The sequence below is a fragment of the Protomyctophum bolini genome (assembly GCF_963924005.1).
Source record: "Protomyctophum bolini genome assembly, chromosome: 24".
Classification (NCBI taxonomy): Eukaryota; Metazoa; Chordata; class Actinopteri; order Myctophiformes; family Myctophidae; genus Protomyctophum; species Protomyctophum bolini.
Window position 1 is genome coordinate 24,739,475 of NC_137885.1, and position 19,538 is coordinate 24,759,012.

A 19,538-nucleotide genomic window follows, 5' to 3' on the forward strand; every position below is an offset into this window, starting at 1 on the left:
CTGAGGATACGTCCCAGGTGCATCCATGCAATGTTTTTAAGTTCTTAGTTGTTCTATTTATATATATAGTGACTCATAATAGACTATGTGACAACCATGGGTATAGTCTGGTGACCACCCGAGAGATGGTTGGCAGCCGGAATGTAGACGGCACCCGGGTGAGCAGTGCAGAGAGTGCCGCGCTACGAGCTTGTAGATCTGCTATTTTTCAACAGCTAAAGTATAACATAATGCTAGAAACACCAAAAGGTTTTTTTTTTCACAATGTCCACCCTCCTTTGCTGCTGATGTAACATTGACAGTATATATTTGACTGTATATCGATGTTACAATGAAGGTTATTTAAAAAAGATATGTTTAAATCAGAAAATTGAGTTACTGCCCAACACTGCTGTGGATATACGTCCCAGGTGCATCCATCCATGTGATTGATTGATTGAAATATTTATTAACAGTTTGTAGAATTACAGTACATTTTAAGCACAAACTCAATACAGAGACTGTTAACTGTGAGTGGACGACCCAATTAAGCATTACACTTGTTTACAACAGGGTCCACATTGTTCAATTCATCAAAACATTTAGAGACATACAAATAGACACTTCTATGTAGTTAAAGAACAGAACAGGAATTCATCATGTAGGAAGCAAAAAGGGAAAGGATACATATACAGTGAGGGGGAAAAGGGGGGGGGGCGGTGGGGGAATTCAGATTTTACAGAGGCCAGTTTCGAATTGCAGCCATCCGTAGGTGCCCTTTGAGAGCGGTTTTGAAGGAGTCAAGGGATTCACATGTCTTAATGACTGTTGGTAGGGCGTTTAGAATTTAGTCCCTTGTTTGTGCCGATGTGTTTTAGTTCTGTCCCATCTGAAAACATATTATGCCAGGGACCCCTGGGCCGGCCCATACAAGATTTGTATGGGTGACATCGCACCGCGTTGTGAGCTTGTAGAGCTGCTACTTTCAAATAGCCTTTAAGATGTATATATCTGTATAAAAGGTAATCTTTTGGGCTTAATTGTTTTCATGGACCCCTAGCTGCTTATTTCTCTCACACGACGTGGCAACCCTCCCTGACGCACGCTTACGTCACAGAAACACAACAACAAACAGAGCGAAGCGAGAGAGAGAGAGAGAGAGAGAGAGAAAGAGGTGGAGGTGTGGGGGGGCAAAAAGAAGAAGATAGAAGAAAACAACCAAAACAAAAACAATGGCGAGCGAAGGAGGAGGAGGAGGCGTGGAGTCCCTGCTGGTGGTCCGCGGATCCCCGGGTACTGGAGGAGGAGGAGGAGGAGGTGGTGGTGGCGGCAGCGGGGAGACGGAGACTCCTCTGCGGGCCGACAGGGCCGGAGAGGCCGGGGGAGCAGAGAGGCTGCCTGTCCCCGGCTGCGGAGGAGGTGGTAGCGGGGAGACGCACTCTCCTCTGCGGGCTGACAGGGCCGGAGAGGCCGGGGGAGCAGCAGAGAGGCTGCAGGATGACCGGGAGGCCGCCCTGGAGGAGCAGCAGGCCGGGCTGGAGGGCGAGCTGCGGCTGGAGGCGCTCCGCCAGAAGCTCCAGGGCTGGCTGCGGCCCTACGGCGGCCTGCTGATGGCTCTGCAGCGGCTGTTGGTGTGGGAGAGACCGCTGTACAGCCTCACCGTGGCCCTGACGCTGAACACCCTGTTCTGGTAAATATTATACATTATATATACACTGATACAGACCGCTGTCCAGCCTCACCGTGGCCCTGACTCTGAACACCCTGTTCTGGTAAATATATATTGTACAGCCTCACTGTGGCCCTGACGGCTGACACTGAACACACTGTTCTGGTAAATACAAAATACTGCATTATACACTAATACACTGAACACACTGTTCTGTTAAATACAAAATGCTACATTATACACTAATACACTGAACACACTGTTCTGGTAAATACTACATTATATATCCTAATACACTGAATACACCGTTCTGGTAAATACTACATTATACTAATACACTGAATACATTGTTTTGATAAATATATAATATGATACATATGCTCTGTCAGTGGTTTTAGGGCCCATTCAATATTTATTCAGCATTTGAGCCACGGACCACCATTTGATGACGTTTAGCATCTCAGACCCAAAGCTAAAGAATATTTTGACTAGTGATTTCCTCCTGGGAGATCCCGAGGCGTTCCAAGGCCAGTGAGGCGATGTAATCCCTCCATCTGCGCCTTGGTCTGCCCCGGGGTCTCCTCCCAGTGGGAAGTGCAACGAGGACGGCCGAGAGGCATCCTAACCAGATGACCCGAACCACCTAAGCTGGCTCCTTTCCAGGCGAAGAAGCAGCGGCTCTACTCTGAGTCTCCCTCGCGTGACTGAAGATGCCAGCCACCCGTCGGAGAAAACTAATTTCGTCCGCTTGTATTCGCAACCTTATTCTTTTGGTCATGACCCACACTTCATGACAAAAAAGGTGACAGTAGGAAGAAAGATTGTAGTCGGAGAGCTTTGCCTTCTGGCTCAACTCTTTTCATATAGGGCGCTAGCCTCTCCTATATTCAGCTATTAGTGTAGATTCATAGCTTGGCTAATAAGGGACCTTCTTGAGGATGACATCGATGTACGATGATCATTGCGCCCCACCCTACCTGACTAATGTTGATCTATTCACTGTGTTGTAGCTGAAAGCTGCTCATGTCAAACATGTCACCCATGTTTATTTTTACTGCGGCTGAGCAGAGCTGAATGCTGGCCTGATGTGAACCATGACATTCTGGCTGACTGGTTCTCTCTTCAACCATGTAACAACATTATTATTGTCGATAGTATTACCTTAGTGCTTCCTTGTGTGTGTGTGCGTGTGTGTGCGTGCACATGCATGCGAGTGTGGCCGTGCACGTGTGTGTCGATTCGAATCCACTCTTAACCCATTCTGAACCCATCCCTTTTGGTGTTTTAAGCATTATGTTATACTTTAGCTATTGAAAAATAGCAGATCTACAAGCTCAGAGCTTCAAACAAATCTTTGAATATATATATTCTATCACAGTGAACGTTTTAACTCAAATCGTTGCTTCTGGGGATGGGGGTCCCTGGAACAACATATTTTCAGATGGGGGTCGGCGGCCATATAGAGATCATTCTGGGACCCCCAGGTTTGACATGCATTAGGCTACGGACCCCCATTTAATGGCATTTCTACTTCTGGGACCCCCACTTTATATTGTAAAATCAATGTCAACTCCGAGAGTGTGGGTCCGTTTGGTTCCATTTGTACACTCCATTTGGACCCATAAGGATCCATTTGGTTCCAAACCATCATTTAGCGGGGGGGACCCCCTGGAACTCCCTCAAGATCCCCTGGGGGTCCCCGGTCCCCACTTTGGGTACCACTGCTTTACAGATCAAGTATCGTGCACAAGGATATATTTCACTTGCTTTAAATGGGGAGTATTTTAAGCATCGATGGCCTTTTCGAGGTCTAAATGGGTTAAGTAAGTGGTTCCCAAAGTGGGGTCCGCGGACCCCCAGGGGTCCTTGAGGGAGTTCCAGGGGGTCCCTGAACCAAATGGACCCTTATGGGTCTGTAACTCTGAGAGTGTACAAATCGTTTTAACTTTGATTTTACAATATAAGTTGGGGTCTCGGAGATAGAAATGCCATTAAATGGGGGACCATATAGCCTAAATGCATGTCAAACTGGGGGTCCTTGAAATGAAACGGGTTGAGAATCCCTGCTAGAGCCGTAAAGATCTTCTCTGATTGGGGTCCCTGCAGGCATGTTTTCTAATGGGGGGTCCGCGGGCTGATTAGTGTCAATTTGGGGGTCCTTGACATGAAAAAGTTTGGGAACCACTGGGTTAACCCATTTAGACCCGGGAACGATTCTACAAATGTCTTCTAAATCCTGACAGTTTTCAGAAAAACCCTATGTTTCTATGGCCGCCGACCCCCATCTGAAAATATGTTGTTCTAGTAGGGACCCCCCCCCCAGAATAGAAGCAAAGGTTTGAGTTAAAAAAACATTGGCTCTGAAAGAATATATATTCAAAGAATTGCACTACATTTTCCCGATTTTTCAAAAATCTTACAAGCTCGTAGCGAGTGCCGCGCCATGAGCTTGCAGATCTGCTATTTTTCAATAGCTAAAGTATAACGTTACGCTAGAAACACCAAAAGGGGTTCCCGTTCAGAATGGGTTAAGTAATGCAGATGTTCAACAATATGTGTTTGTACAGTATGTATTCAACAGACTGGTTTCGTCCTCTGTTCTCCACTGGGACTCATGCTGTATTATAAAGTATTATATTATACAGTATTTTATGATGCATTAACCCATTCTGTACGGGAACCCCTTTTGGTGTTCTAAGCATTATGTTATACTTTAGCTATGGAAAAATAGCAGATCTACAAGCTCGTAGCGCTACGAGCTTGTAGGTCTGCTATTTTCTTTTAATCGTTAAAATGTGGCGCACATCTTTGAATATATATTCTTTCACAGCAAACATTTTTTAACACAAATCGTTGCTTGTGGGGTGGGGGGGGGGGGCGTCCCTGGAACAACATATTTTGAGACGGGCGTCCCTGGAACAACATATTTTGAGACGGGGGACAGGGGCCAATTACATAATATCTTTGTGGGTCCTTGACATGGAAATGTTTGAGAACCACTGACACTGAAGACATTTGTAGAATGGTCGTCAGGCCTAAATGTATTCATGTGTGTATTGTATGTGTTACAGGCTGGTGTCCTCCATGTCGCTGCGACCTCTCTTCCTGATCAGTTTGTCTCTACTGGGCCTGATGCTGTTGGAGAGATGGAAGCACAAGCTGGTCCTCATCAGCCGTGAGTTACATTAGTACTGCATTAGTAGTACACTAGTAGGTACTGTATGTGTGTAGTAGTAGTAGTCTCTTTTTTTAAAAATATATATATATATATTTTTTTTATCCCACGATTTTGTAACCCATTTTTCACCCCTGTGTCAATCATCTAATGTGATCCTGGGCTCTACACACCCTCCACCAACCTAGTCCCCATATATGGGGGACAAGGGGAGAGCAACGGACTTGAACTCATGCTGCCTTCATGCCTGAGTGTCCAAGTTGCTCTTTTACACCTGACAGGGGGGAGTTTCCCTGGTTGGACGTAGCGCGTGGAAGGAACACGTTATTCCAACCAGTTCCTTTCCCCTCCATCAGGCTGGCCAGGGGTAGGCAGTTTAGTGACCAGGATGTTTTTTGTGAGGGTACCTACCCTAGGGGACACGGGGAGAACATGCAAACTCCACACAGAAAGGCCCTTTCACCAACCCCGCCCTCGGGGACTAGTAGTAGTCTCTATGTGACTCTTCCATGGTATCAACTAGGGATGTCCCGAATCCCGATAAATTTTTTTCGTTTCCGATCCCGATGCTACAATTTCTGTGTTTACCGATACCAGTGTAGTGATCTCATGTTGTGTTTATAGCTATATATCTCGTGTTGTGTTTATAGCAGACTCTTCACTCAAATGTGCACTTGCAGTTCGGGGCAACTCCAAAGCAAACTCCACATGCCCCAACATTTTTATTTACCTGCCATATAGTGTCGAGTCTGTCGACCCCTTCCTTACCCCTGTGTCGGATCGGTGGTCAGACTGGCATATTCGCCGATAGTCGATACCGATATGAAAAATAAAGGCCGATATTGAACTATTGAATTTGAGGCGCTATATGTGACTCTTGTATGCAGTGTTTATTTCGTCGACTAAAACTAAGACAACTTTTTTTCGTCGACTACCACTGACGAAAACTAAATGGAAACTAAATGAAAACTAAGCTATGATGACTAAAACTAAGACTCAATATATTGGCAATTTCGTCAACAGATCAAAACTAGACTAAAATGTTAGGAAGGGACTAGTGGACAAGAGATCCAGTATAAGTCATTGGTTGCATGCAGCACGACGTGTTGTGAGCTTGTAGATCGGCTATTTTCAGCAAGTGAAATAACAGTCATTATGACGGCATCAAGGCCCGCCAAAACACATTTTGTTCGACTAATCAACTGTAGATTTAGTCGACTAAAACTAGACTAATTAAAACATTCCAGGTGACTAAAACTAAATGAAAACTATTCGAGAGACTATGACTAAAACTAAAATCTAAATTTGCTGCCAAAAATAACACTGATTGTACGGTATCAGAAGATTAGTACGGCCTCGGGTGTACAGTTTGTGCTGAAAACCAGTTTATTCTCTAGTTTGAGTTAATTTAACTTGAATCATCTGACATTCACATTAATTATTATTCAGGTGTGTTTTCGTTTAGCCGTTGGCTGTAATAAGTTAATAACATGTTTTGTTAGGTCTTTAATCTCATAATAATGTCTTAATCTCCTCTTGGATAAAAAAAGGCCAGCCGAATATGTTTGGTAAAGTTTAGCAAGAGTCATGAGTTCACAGTACTTCTGGCTTTAGCTAGCTGGTGACTGAGTGACTGTGTGACTGTGTGACTGAGCGTGCGTGCGTGTGTGCATGTGGTGCATGTAGGTCACTGGTTCCCAATGTTTTTCATGTCAAGGACCCCCAAATTGACACTAATTAGCAACGCAGACCCCCATTTGAAAACACATACCAGGGACCCCCATAAGAGAAGAATGTTACGGCTCTAGCATTGATTCTCAACCTGTTTAATTTCAAGGACCCCCAGTTTGACATGCATTAGTTTACGGATCCCCATTTAATGGCATTTCTATCGCTGGGACCCCCAGAGATATGTTTGATACATGATTTGAACCACTGATGTAAGGTTATATGTTTGATACGTGATTTGAACCACTGATGTAAGGTTATATGTTTGATACGTGATTTGAACCACTGATGTAAGGTTATGTGTTTGATACGTGATTTGAACCACTGATGTAAGGTTATATATGTTTGATACGTGATTTGAACCACTGATGTAAGGTTATATGTTTGATACGTGATTTGAACCACTGATGTAAGGTTATATGTTTGATACGTGATTTGAACCACTGATGTAAGGTTATGTTTGATACGTGATTTGAACCACTGATGTAAGGTTATATATGTTTGATACGTGATTTGAACCACTGATGTAAGGTTATGTGTTTGATACGTGATTTGAACCACTGATGTAAGGTTATATATGTTTGATACGTGATTTGAACCACTGATGTAAGGTTACATGTTTGATACGTGATTTGAACCACTGATGTAAGGTTATGTGTTTGATACGTGATTTGAACCACTGATGTAAGGTTACATGTTTGATACGTGATTTGAACCACTGATGTAAGGTTATATGTTTGATACGTGATTTGAACCACTGATGTAAGGTTATGTTTGATACGTGATTTGAACCACTGATGTAAGGTTACATATGTTTGATACGTGATTTGACAACAATTGTATGTTTTTATTCTCTCCACTGCAGCCCTCCCCGAGGATCCCGAGCCCAGCCAAGTACAGAGGTATATATACGTCTCTATGTATAGATCTAATGTTCTAATGTCTGTTCAACTCCTGCTGTCACGTCATGATTACAACCACAATCACATCATCACAGATTGTGATTAATAATCATAGTCACGTTAAATGTGTTCTCCTGTCAGGTCATCATCATCATGCATGCTTGTGTTCTTAGCATGCATTCTCCTTCTCCTGTCACACCATGATTAAATGGTGTTCTTGTGTGTGTGTGTGTGTGTGTGTGTGTGTGTGTGTGTGTGTGTGTGCGCGCGCGCCCCTCAGGGACCCCGCCCATCCCCCCGGTCTCCTCAGCATTCCTGACCTCTCTCTCCACCTGGCCGACAGTTACCTGACCTGCTGCCTCTTCCTGCAGGAGGCGCTACAGTACAAGAGACAACACCACGGCAAGGTAGAGAGAGCATACTTTACATAAAGTAACCAGAGAGAGAGAGACCAGATCACCCTTAATACTGTACTGGAGAGAGAGGGCCACTGTGTCTCCACACTCACTCCAGAGGGCTTCTATAGTTCCACACTCACTCCAGATGGCCTCTATAGTTCCACACTCACTCCAGAGGGCCACTATAGTTCCACACTCGCTCCAGAGGGCCACTATAGTTCCACACTCACTCCAGAGGGCCACTATAGTTCCACACTCACTCCAGAGGGCTTCTATAGTTCCACACTCACTCCAGAGGGCTTCTATAGTTCCACACTCACTCCATGGGCTTCTATAGTTCCACACTCACTCCAGAGGGCTTCTATAGTTCCACACTCGCTCCAGAGGGCTTCTATAGTTCCACACTCGCTCCAGAGGGCCACTATAGTTCCACACTCACTCCAGAGGGCCACTATAGTTCCACACTCACTCCAGAGGGCCACTATAGTTCCACACTCACTCCAGAGGGCCACTATAGTTCCACACTCACTCCAGAGGGCCACTATCCATCCATTCATCCATCCATCTTCAACCTCTTATCCTTAGTTGGGTTGCGGGGGCAACAGCTCCACCAGTGTGCTCCAGACTTCCCTCTCCTCCAGAGAAACATGACTTCCTCCTAGGGAATCCGAGACGTTCCAAGGCCAGTGAGTCCATGTGTTTCCTCCAACTGCGCCTTGGTCTGCTCCGGGGTCTCCTCCCAGTGGGACGTGCCTCAAGGACCTCCCTAGGGAGACGCCCGAGAGGCATCCTAACTAGTTCCCCCGAACCACTTAAGCTGGCTCCTCTCCAGGCGAAGAAGCAGCGACTCTACTCCGGGCCACTATAGTTCAACTATATTTGTAAATTGCATGTGGTTAAAGTTGCAGTAACACCTCTCTCTCTCTCTCTCTCTGTCTCTAGTTCTGCATCATGGTGTTCAGTGGCTGTGCAGTGCTAGCTGTGGTTGGACACTATGTGCCAGGAATCATGATCTCCTACATCATGGGTGAGTGTCTGTCTGTCTGTCTCTCTCTCTCGCTCTCTCTCTCTCTCTCTCTGTCTCTGTCTCTGTCTCTCTCTCTCTCTCTCTCTCTCTCTCTCTGTCTCTCTCTCAGATGGGGCTCTACTCTGCAGACAAATCCATTTGGGGGGATTTTTCCTTGACATGAAAATGTTTGAGAACTGTTTTAAACAACAATACACCAAGCCCAGAATAAGCAACTACACTTTAGAAACAAACAAGACCCGCAACTAACCTATAATGTACAATTACACTTTACAGAAGAAAAAAAAACAAGCCCAGAATTAGCAACTACACTTTAGAAACAAGACCTGCAAAAAAGAACAAGCCCAAAGTGGCTTATAACAAGAAACTGCATTCCCACGCCAGTGATCTTGTTACCTGTAAAGGGCGTGGCAGCTCACCTGACAGTGACGCTACACGCCTTGTGTCTGTTATGAGTTTGACCTTTTAACCCATTTAGTACTCCGATCAGATTCTATAAAATCCTGACAGTTTTCTGAAAATACGTATGTTTCTATGTCAGTGGTTTCTCAAACCATTTCATGTCAAGGAGCCCAGAAATTATATGTATTTGTCCGCCAACCCCCATCTGAAAATATCTTGTTCCAGGGACCCCCCCCCCCCCCCCCCAGAAGCAAAGATATGAGTTAAAAACGTTTGCCAGTGTGAATGAATATATATTCAATGATTTGCACACGTTTTCACAATTTTTCATAAATGCCAGATCTACAAGCCTTTCAACGGCTAAAGTTTAAAACAACACCTTGACTACAGAACCAGAGGTACTCTAGGTAATTCATTGTAGAACACATCTAAACAAGTTCGTAGATCTGATATTTTTGAAAAATCGTGAAAATGTTCCTCAAATTGTGCCTCTAAAAAGAGATTATTTTTAAACTCTCATCTTTGATTCTGAGGGGGTTCCTGGAACAACATATTTTCAGATGGGGGTCGGTGGCCAAATACAGATAATGTTTGGGGTCCTGGTTGAAGTGGTTAAAAGTTTAAGGTGACACAGATGCGTCCTCGGGGGCTAAAGGGCGTGTTGGTGAGTCACCAGCTGGCAGCTCACCTGTGTTTTAACCCATTCTGACCGGGCACCCATTTTGGTGTTGGCATCATGTTATGCTTTAGCTATTGAAAAATAGCAGATCTACAAGCTCATATCGCGCCACCGAGTGGCGCGATACGAGCTTGTAGGTCTGCTATTTTTGAAAAATTCGAAGAACGACTGACATTTTTAGAATCTGATCTCAGGTCAGAATGGGTTAATCAGACCAGTGTGTGTCCCGTGGAAACCTCGTATGAATCTGATCTCAGGTCAGAATGGGTTAATTGTTACCATTCTGGACGGGAACCCTTTTTGGTGTTTTATGCATTATGTTATACTTCAGTTATTGAAAAATAGCAGATCTACAAGCTCATAGCGCGGCACCGAGTGGCGCGCTACGAGCTTGTAGGTCTGCTATTTTTGAAGAATCGTGAAAATATGGCGCACATCTTTTGAATATATATTATTTCAGAGTGAACGTTTTTTATTCAAATCTTTGCTTCTTGGGGGATCCCTAGAAATTCATATTTTCAGATGGGGGTCGGCGGCCAATTACATATAATTTTGGGGGTCCTTGACATGAACATGTTTGAGAACGTCTGACATAGAAACATAGGGTTTTTCAGAAAACTGTCATTTGGCATTTGTAGAATTGTCCTCGGGTCTAAATGGGTGTGGTGAGTCACCTGGCAGTGACTGCATCGCTATGGTAACCGCCTGCTATAATTGGTTGTTTCTCGCGTATTAATTGGCTTGGAGAACGCGTCCGTCCGTCCGTCCGTCCGTCAGCCAGACAGACGGACATTAAAGCTGTTGGAACATGTGGATAAAATCACTTGGTGTTGGATTTCTGTCTGTTAAATTAACCAACTAAGCAAAAAGTTGATCAAAATTCCAATTCTCAAATTGTGTAGACTTCTTATAAATGAAGTAATGTTTAACCATAATTTAATCTGGACAGTGTAAAATGTCCTATTTGATAGGACGGAGACCGCTCGGAGTGTTAATGTCTTGTCAAATGTGAGCGCAAATAAACATGGTGTGTGTGTGTGTGTGTGTGTGTGTGTGTGTGTGTGTGTAAACAAACACAAACAAATCCACAATGTTTATCAACAAACACAAAACACAAAATATTTGTAAACAAATCCACAACGTTTGTAAACAAACCCAAAATGTCTAAACAAATCTGAAATGTTTGCGAACAAACCAATTATTTTGTGTAAACAAACATCTAATGTTTGTTAAACAAACCCACAATGTTTGTAAACAAATCCAAATTTTTTGTTTGTGCATCTACATACTGTTTGTGTTCGTGATTTTCTCGTTAAGTGTGTGTGTGTGTGTGTGTGTGTGTGTGTGTGTGCGTGTGCGTGTGCGTGTGTGCGCAGCCCTCAGCGTGTTACTGTGGCCCTTGGTGGTGTACCATGAGCTGATCCAGAGGATGTACACGGGTCTGGAACCCATCCTGATGAAACTGGACTACAGCATGAAGGGAGGAGCGGCCGGACGCCGGCACGACAAGAGGAGTAAGTTACCTAGTTATTAGTTAACTACCTACCTACCTACCTACCTACCTGACCGACTAGATAACTAACTACACAGCACATGTAGTTCCAGGGATTTGTTTTGTCACCTCAATAGAGCGTCGCAGGCCCAGGAAATGAATCCCAATGCATTTTTCCTCATAGACATTTCAAAACTTATTTATTTAAAGACCATATAAGCCAACTCTTGTCGTGAGAATTCATGACAACAAACACAATATTCTGGACCAAATTACAAAGAAGAAAAAAATGTGTAACCTGCCGTTTTCTTCTTCTTTCTAATTATTTGTTCAGCCCGAAAAATTGTGTTTGTTGTTGTGATGATTTGTCACGACAAGAGTTGGCTTTGTCCGCGGCGTAAACGTCTTTAAATAAATACTTTCTAAAAGTCTATGAGGAAAATGAACGGGGAAGTATTTTCCGGGTCTCTCGAGGGGGCGGAGCTGCGGCGCTCTATACTCAGTCTGGAAAGGCTCCTATCTCCAAGGTAGGCGTGACATGTAAACAGGTGGTGATCTGATTGGTCTGTGGTGTGGGTTGGGAAGAAAAAAAATAAACAGTTCGACGTATCAATGTGCAGCTACTTCTGTTGTCCTGCGACGTCCCCTTAGTGTTATTATTATTCAAGTATTTTTATTGAAGTTTTTTTTTAACATAAGACAGGACGATACAGGACAGATACAGGACAAACCAACAACACCAGTACTCAACATTCATGTAAAAATATATAAATGTCTGAAATACAATGTAAAACAGAACCCTCCAAATTGTACATTTATGACATCAACCATAACTGAAATAAAGTATATAGCAAAATACATAAAATAAAATAAAAACAAAACAAAAAGAAAGAGAGGGGGGGGATGGCCAATGGTTATGTAGAAAATACTACCGCAAAGTAGGTTAGGAACGGTTGCCAAACTCTGGTATATTTCTGAGTGGAGCCCCTGATCGTATATTTAAGTTCTTCGAGCTTGAGATTTGACATAACGTCCTCCACCCAACGTTTGTGAGATGGCGGCGCTGCTTTTTTCCAATTAAATAGTATCAGGCGTCTGGCAAGTAAGGAGGAGAACGCTATAGCTTCAGCCTGTTGAGTTGGTATTTGTATTCCCTCTGGAGGTGCACCAAACAGCGCCGTTATTGGATTGGGATCTATGGTTGAGTTACAAATATACGAGAAGGTATTATAACAAAATACATACATAAATGGATGCACCTGGGACGTATCCTCAGTGATGTATCCCAAGGTCATCAGGGTTTCGGGTCTCGCAACATTATACCCCTCACTCAGGTGACCCAGCCGGGAGTGATCAAGTCCCAACTTACGTCCCAGTAGCTACCCTCGATAAGTCCCATTAGGGAAAAACCAGGGCCACACAATCCGTTCCTCCTGAACTACTCTGCCGGGACTGGGAGGTACCATTCTGGCACATGGAAGGATTAGGCTCTGTGGGTTGACACCTGTCCGGGCCCCTCCTACGTCTCACCAGGTCCACTCCTGCTCTCACCAGGTCAGGCCCTGTGCGTTGCACCAGACTCCCAGCACCAGGCACTTCATTCAGGAATGGTGGATTCTCAAGCCGCAACGGTTCCGCAGGCTCCACCTTGCCCTTGGTGGTGCCGCAGGCTCCGCTTGAGGCTTGCGTGGCCCTCCTAAAGGCCTCACCGTGGGTTTGTTGGGCTTCTTCCTCACGGAAGACACAGGCTGGGGCGCCAACCCATACTGCTCCCGGGTGCCGTCTAATTATCTCTGTCCAAAATGTAGTCAATCTGGGACACGACCAAAACATGTGACTAAGCGTAGCAGACTCCTGACCACACCTGGCACAGGCTGGATCTGAGTCTGGATAGAACGTGGCTAGTCTGCTAGGGGAAAAATGTAGTCTATGTAAAACCTTAAATTGTAACAAACCATGTCTAATACATATTGAGGATGAGTGTACCAGTGCGACTGCCATCTGCCAGGTAGAATCTGGTAAGTCCATACCCAACTCCTCCTCCCATGCCCCCTTCACACGTTCAAGTGACGGGGAAGCCACCCTCTGAATGCAGTCATATAGCCTAGAAATTATGCCCCAGTCAACCGGATCCCAACTCCAACACTCGTCTACCCAAGTACTCGGTGGAGTTACGTCCCCTTAGTGTTCACTAAACTCACCCCACACAGCTACTGCTGTTGTCCTGCAACGTCCCCTTATCATTCACTAAACTCACCCCACACAGCTACTGCTGTTGTCCTGCGACGTCCCCTTATCATTCACTAAACACACTGTGTGTGTGTGTGTGTGTGTGTGTGTGTGTGTGTGTGTGTGTGTGTGTGTGTGTGTGTGTGTGTGTGTGTGTGTCTGGCAGTAATAGCTCTTCTCAGGGAGGTGAAGAAGGAACTGGAGTCATCTGGCGATGAGCCTCGAGTAGAGACTGAGAGCGACAGTGAAGAAGAGGAACTGTCCTGTTTCGCTCCCACGGTGAGTTACACACGCTGACACGCCACCGCAATTACTGTGTGCGTGTGCGTGTGACATGAGGTTAGCGGTGCTCCCACCATGTGACAATGTGGTCTTAATGTCGTTAGACTGAAGCGCTGTAGCGTAGCAGAACATATCACATCAGTTCACACAGAACCTACTGTAACAGCCATGCATGTAGAACACACACACACACACACACACACACACACACACACACACACACACAGTTCAGTGTGTGTGTGTGTGTGTGTTCACAGTGTAACACATGGAACCAAATGGACCCTTACAGGTCTGTAACTCTTGAGAGTGTACACATGGAGTGAATCCAAATGGACCTGCGAGGGTTCTATTTGTGCACTAGATCTAGATTGTGAATAATAATTGCGTATTCAAACATCCATCACCAGGTGACTGTTTCATCGTTAAAATGGAGTTCGAATTTACAGTGCGTTTGTATAGGAAGGGGGCGGGGCAGCTAAGATGAATATCAAATATCTAAATGTTTACAAAACGCCTGAGATATCTTCTCTATAAATGCACCACGTCTCTGTACGTCTGTCTGTCTATTTGTCTGTCTGTCTGTCTGTAATCCACGTAACTCGAGAGCCCACCCACCTTCAAATTCGACACACGTTCCACCCCACCACAGGGGGTGCAGTGCCCGGTGTCCAGTTGGTCGGACCCACGGTTATCCAGAACCGCCACAAAAAGACCTCTCCACAAGCTCTCGACATGCAGGGCCCTTGCCCAGGGCCCCTGCCCAGAGCCCCTGCCCAGGGCCCATATATGGAGCTGGCCTGTTCTGACATCATCCTGACGTCTGCATGGACTCCATATTTGGTCATGCCTGAGAAAGAACTCCATATATAGGCATAAAAGGGACACAGACATAACATCTGGGTGGGGCATGTATTTCCAACTTGCATCGTTCCAAGTAGGCCAGTGCCCAACGGGCACCGCTGGCTGTAGAGGCCAGCATAGAGCTATAAAGGATAGAGACCGAACCGGAGCGCTAGCCCCGCCCCCAAGCTATTCCTTTCAGTGGAAGTCGCTCAGTGGCGTTTTGAAGCACCCGGAAGACTTCCGGAAGTACAATTATAACTCAATGGCCTGAGTGAGCGGGAGCTCAGCTCCGGATCCGGGTCTGAGCGCACGTGACGTCTTTACCAGTAGGTAGTGGCATCGTCAACGTTGGATAATAGCCTTAATGGGGGCTTGGTAGAGGCTCCCTTTATTTATTGGAAAAGTGACTGTATAGTCTTGTCATGATGATGTCGTCACCAGGTGGATGCTAAGCTAACGGCGCTAGCCATGGCCATCACAGACTCTGAGCTGTCGGACGAGGAGGCGTCCATCTTGGAGAGCGGAGGCTTCTCCGTGTCCCGGGCAACGACCCCTAACCTGTCTGAAGGTAATGATGCTACTTGATGAGACTAAGGGTGGATTCATACCCCCCCCCCCCCAAACCTCAAATGACGTCAAATTGTAGGCTCTACAGAGCCGAACTGACTTTTGTTCTGCTCTAAAATAGGAGTATGAATTGCGCCTAATATGTACGTGATATTAGTTTGGAACTTCAGACTAATATTTACTAGGGCTGTCAAATTAACTGAGTTAACTGAGGTAATTAATTTGTTTAAAAGGTGTGGGAACCAGTGCTCTATAAACTTTTTTTCTCGGATGTGGACGTGCAGTGTTTATAGTAGTTTGTGTAGACTACACAAACTACTATGAATGTATGTAGTGTATAACGTGTGTTTTTTGTCTCCTCCCCCTGGTCAGATCTGGACGTGCAGAGTGTCCACAGTGAGCCGGACGAATCCTGTCTGACCTCCGACCTTCTGACCTCTGACCTGACCGAGTTCCTCCCGGCCATCCAGGAGGTTCCCTCCGTGGAACACAGCCTGTTCCACGTCCCCCCGCGTGGCCCCCAAGGGCCTCCCCAGGTCCAGGGGCCTCACCAGGGGCCCCTGCAGGCTTCAGATGGGGAGCGTCCCCTCAGCCTGCTGCAGCAGCTCGCCTCTCCGCTCCACTTCGTCAACACGCACTTCAACGGACACGCGGCGGGAGGCGACGGCGGGTTAGGGGGCGGGGCTACCGCAGCGCTGCTCCTGGGGGCCGTGGGGGTGCAGGAGGAGGAGGGGGAGAGATTAGGAGCCTCCTCCTCCCCACCCGACGACGTCGTCCCGCAGCACCACCGCTCCTTGGAGGCGCTCAGCGAGGATATCGTGAGCACGGTCATCTCCGCGGTGGTGCAGAACACTCTGTCGGCCCTGACACGTTCCGGCTCGGAGGACCACCTCCCTCTGCTGCATTCCGGCTTGGAGGACCAGCCCGCCGTGGAGACCCTCTCCTCCCTGGAACACTACCTCCCCACGGAGACGACACCGGAGGAGACCGCCGCCGCCTGTCGTTCCACTACCTTCACCACCGACACGCCCCCCGGAGATGTGGAAGACGAGCCGGAACCAGCGATCGTTTCCTCCTCTCTGGACCACTTCCTCCCCGGCGCGACCACGGAGACCCTGCGTTTCGGCTCGAAGGACCACTTCCTTCCCAGCGAGACCACAGAGACCCTGCGTTCCGGCTCAAAGGACCCGTTCCTCCCCAGCGAGACGGCGCCCGGCGAGCGGGAGACGAGCGTCGCCGGCGCTCTGCCCACGGAGGAGGATGACAGCGCGGCTGATCAGCGCGCCGCTACGACCTTCACCAAAACACCCGGCGGGGACGAGCCGGGACAGACGGCCGTCGTTGCCGCGACGACCGTTGAGGAAGAGGACTTTGAGCTCCTGGACCAAAGCGAACTGGACGAGGAGGCAGGGCGGAGCCTAGTCGGCTCCGATGTGGGAGGGACCGCCACCTCGGGAGCTACGGACACGCCCCCGTCTCTCCCCCTGCACCAACCAGAGGAGTCCTCCTAGCTTCTACCCTGTTTTGCCCCCGCCCCCCTAACCCAGGAACAACCTCCCCCCCTATTCCCCCACCGATCCAAAAACCCATTGTTTTAGTCTGAATCTGTACATTACAAGTACATTTATATACATAGCTACTGAAATAGATACATACATACCTACTGATATACTATCTAGATACATGTTTATATGCATACCTACTGATATATACATGTACATAATACCCACTGCTACGCCAGCCAAGCCGCCAGAACCGCAGCTCAGCGTGACGCAAGTCGGCCGATCGGAGCGCTAACATTAGCGCTAACTAGGGATGCACCGAAAGGGAAACTCTTGGCCGAAAACCGAATAGCTGAATATGATTACTGTTATATATATCTTTTACCAGTTGTTTTATGGCCATACCTTTGTTGCCATAAGTACAGGCATGTGCACGCGGCGTGCTTGAAGCCACGTTTCCGTCCCAACAAAACGGTAGATTTAGGTACCCTTGCTTCTTTGCCTATTTGAATTTGGCTCTAAAAAAAAATCAATCAAACCGAATTCCGAATATAGGAAACGGTTGGCGGAAAGCCCGAATAGCCGAATATGATTGACCCATTTTGGGCGGGGAACGAACCCCTTTTGGTGTTAGCTATTGAAAAATAGCAGATCTACAAGCTCATAGCGCGCCACCGAGTGGCGCGCTACGAGCTTGTAGGTCTGGTATTTTTTGAAAATTTGAAGAACCACTGAGATCTGATCTCAGGTCAAAATGGGTTAATATTATATATATTTGTTCTTCCTTTTTTTTTTACAGTTTTTGTAGGTAGGCCTACAAAAAGTGACATGACATTGCAGGCATGGCCGTACCTAAAGCTACTGTACCTGACTGGCAAAAATGGCAAAACTTCAATACTACTACTCACGATGTGCTTGTAGCCGCATTTTGATCACGTCATCACAACAAAAACGTAGGTAACCCCGTGTTTTGACTCTTCTCTGTGATATATTTTCTGCCAATTCAGGGCTGAAACCGAATAGGCCCGAAAATGCATTTTTTAGCCATTTTCGGACGAGTAGGATATTTTCTGCGGACGAATATTCGGTGCACCACTAGCGCTTAATGTTAAAACCACTTATAATATTTGTGCTCACGTTGCGAGTCGAAAACGGCGAAAACAAGACGACCGACGCTTTGGCCCCGTTGCTGTGAGCTCTGTGAGCACACTGGACGTTTTATCAGAATGTTCGCTTGTTTTGTTTTATTTTATTTATCTTTTTATTTGGCAGAATGTTGGGTCTATTACTATGACATGCCCCAGAATAGGGACGCTACCAGGGGGGGGTTCATGTGGTTACAAAACCCCCGAAGACAGTTTGATTGTTGTCGGCCGGCCGTACCTCTGTCGCGTCAAGGTTTTTGCACACATTTTCACGGTTTTTCAAAAAAAATAGCAAGCTCGTAGATCTGCTATTTCTTCCCACGGCTAAAGTTTAAAACGGTGGTCAAAGTGGTTTAAAGATATAAGGTGACACAGACGCGTGCGTCCTCACAGGGTCTCAACATGCTGTTTTCACTGACTTACAGGAGGTCTGTTGTTCAGATGGAGAAGGATCCAGAGAAGGATTTTAAATCTATAAATATGTAATATAAATTATTTAATTTGACGGTCAGAGTGGGGAGGGGGGGCGGGGGCATGCATTTTATGGTTAAAGCCCTGGAGCCTGATTTTATTTACGAAATTGTGTGTGTATATATATATATATATATATATATATATATACACACACATATATATATGTATATACCGGTGTGTATATATACATAGTATATATACCCAGCGGTATTAGTGGTGCAAGATATAATCGGTAACATATGGAAATCGGCCGTATCGGTATCAGATCGGTCTAAAATATAATCGTGATTATTTAATATTGATGAGACAATAGTAATACTGAAGTAATACGTCAACGGCTCCGTTTGCTTTTGTTTTGTGTATTTCTATAATGTTTGAAGACAGCGTTTAACCCATTTTGACCTGAGATCAGATTCTAAAAATGTCTAAATCCTGACAGTTTTCTGAAAAGCTATGTTTCTATGTCAGTCGTTCTTCGATTTAAAAAAATAGCAGACCTACAAGCTCGTAGCGCGGCACTCGGTGCTGTGCTATGAGCTTGTAGATCTGCTATTTTTAAATAGCTAAAGCATAACATAATGCTTAAAACACCAAAAAGGGTTCCGCCCAAAATGGATTAATCCGTACAATATCAGAATCGGTAAGAATCGGCAGGACATCTGTCATAATTGTCTGGAACTACACCTCCTGAATGCTCTATAGAGTCTGAAACTACACCTCCTGAATGCTCTATAGAGTCTGGAACTACACCTCCTGAATGCTCTATAGAGTCTGGAACTACACCTCCTGAATGCTCTATAGAGTCTGGAACTACACCTCCTGAATGCTCTATAGAGTCTGGAACTACACCTCCTGAATGCTCTATAGAGTCTGGAACTACACCTCCTGAATGCTCTATAGAGTCTGGAACTACACCTCCTGAATGCTCTATAGTGTCTGGAACTACACCCCCTGAAATCTGAGTAATCTGTTTGTCATTTCCGTTCATATAAATATATTTTAAAATATATTTAGAGCTTATTTTTTTATTTCCTTTTCTGCTAAG

The 19,538-nt window shown here is 45.9% G+C and overlaps 1 protein-coding gene across 1 annotated transcript; it reads left to right on the top strand.

Moving 5' to 3' along the window:
* Positions 1 to 1,170: 1,170 nt before the first annotated feature.
* Positions 1,171 to 17,859, top strand: retreg2 (reticulophagy regulator family member 2). Its single transcript, XM_080758069.1, has 9 exons — positions 1,171 to 1,669; positions 4,720 to 4,823; positions 7,417 to 7,453; positions 7,734 to 7,860; positions 8,794 to 8,878; positions 11,336 to 11,473; positions 13,847 to 13,959; positions 15,247 to 15,373; positions 15,745 to 17,859. Exons 1-9 carry the CDS (start codon positions 1,212 to 1,214, stop codon positions 16,881 to 16,883), a joined length of 2,328 nt encoding a protein of 775 aa, XP_080614195.1. The 5' UTR covers positions 1,171 to 1,211; the 3' UTR covers positions 16,884 to 17,859.
* Positions 17,860 to 19,538: the final 1,679 nt, after the last annotated feature.

Excerpts from the sequence above, each read along its gene's own strand:
- retreg2 (XM_080758069.1), top strand. The coding sequence starts at position 1,212 with ATGGCGAGCGAAGGAGGAGGAGGAGGCGTGGAGTCCCTGCTGGTGGTC. Across the intron at positions 8,879-11,335 it reads CATGATCTCCTACATCATGG|CCCTCAGCGTGTTACTGTGG; the intron begins GTGAGTGTCTGT and ends GTGTGTGCGCAG. Across the intron at positions 13,960-15,246 it reads TGTCCTGTTTCGCTCCCACG|GTGGATGCTAAGCTAACGGC; the intron begins GTGAGTTACACA and ends TGTCGTCACCAG.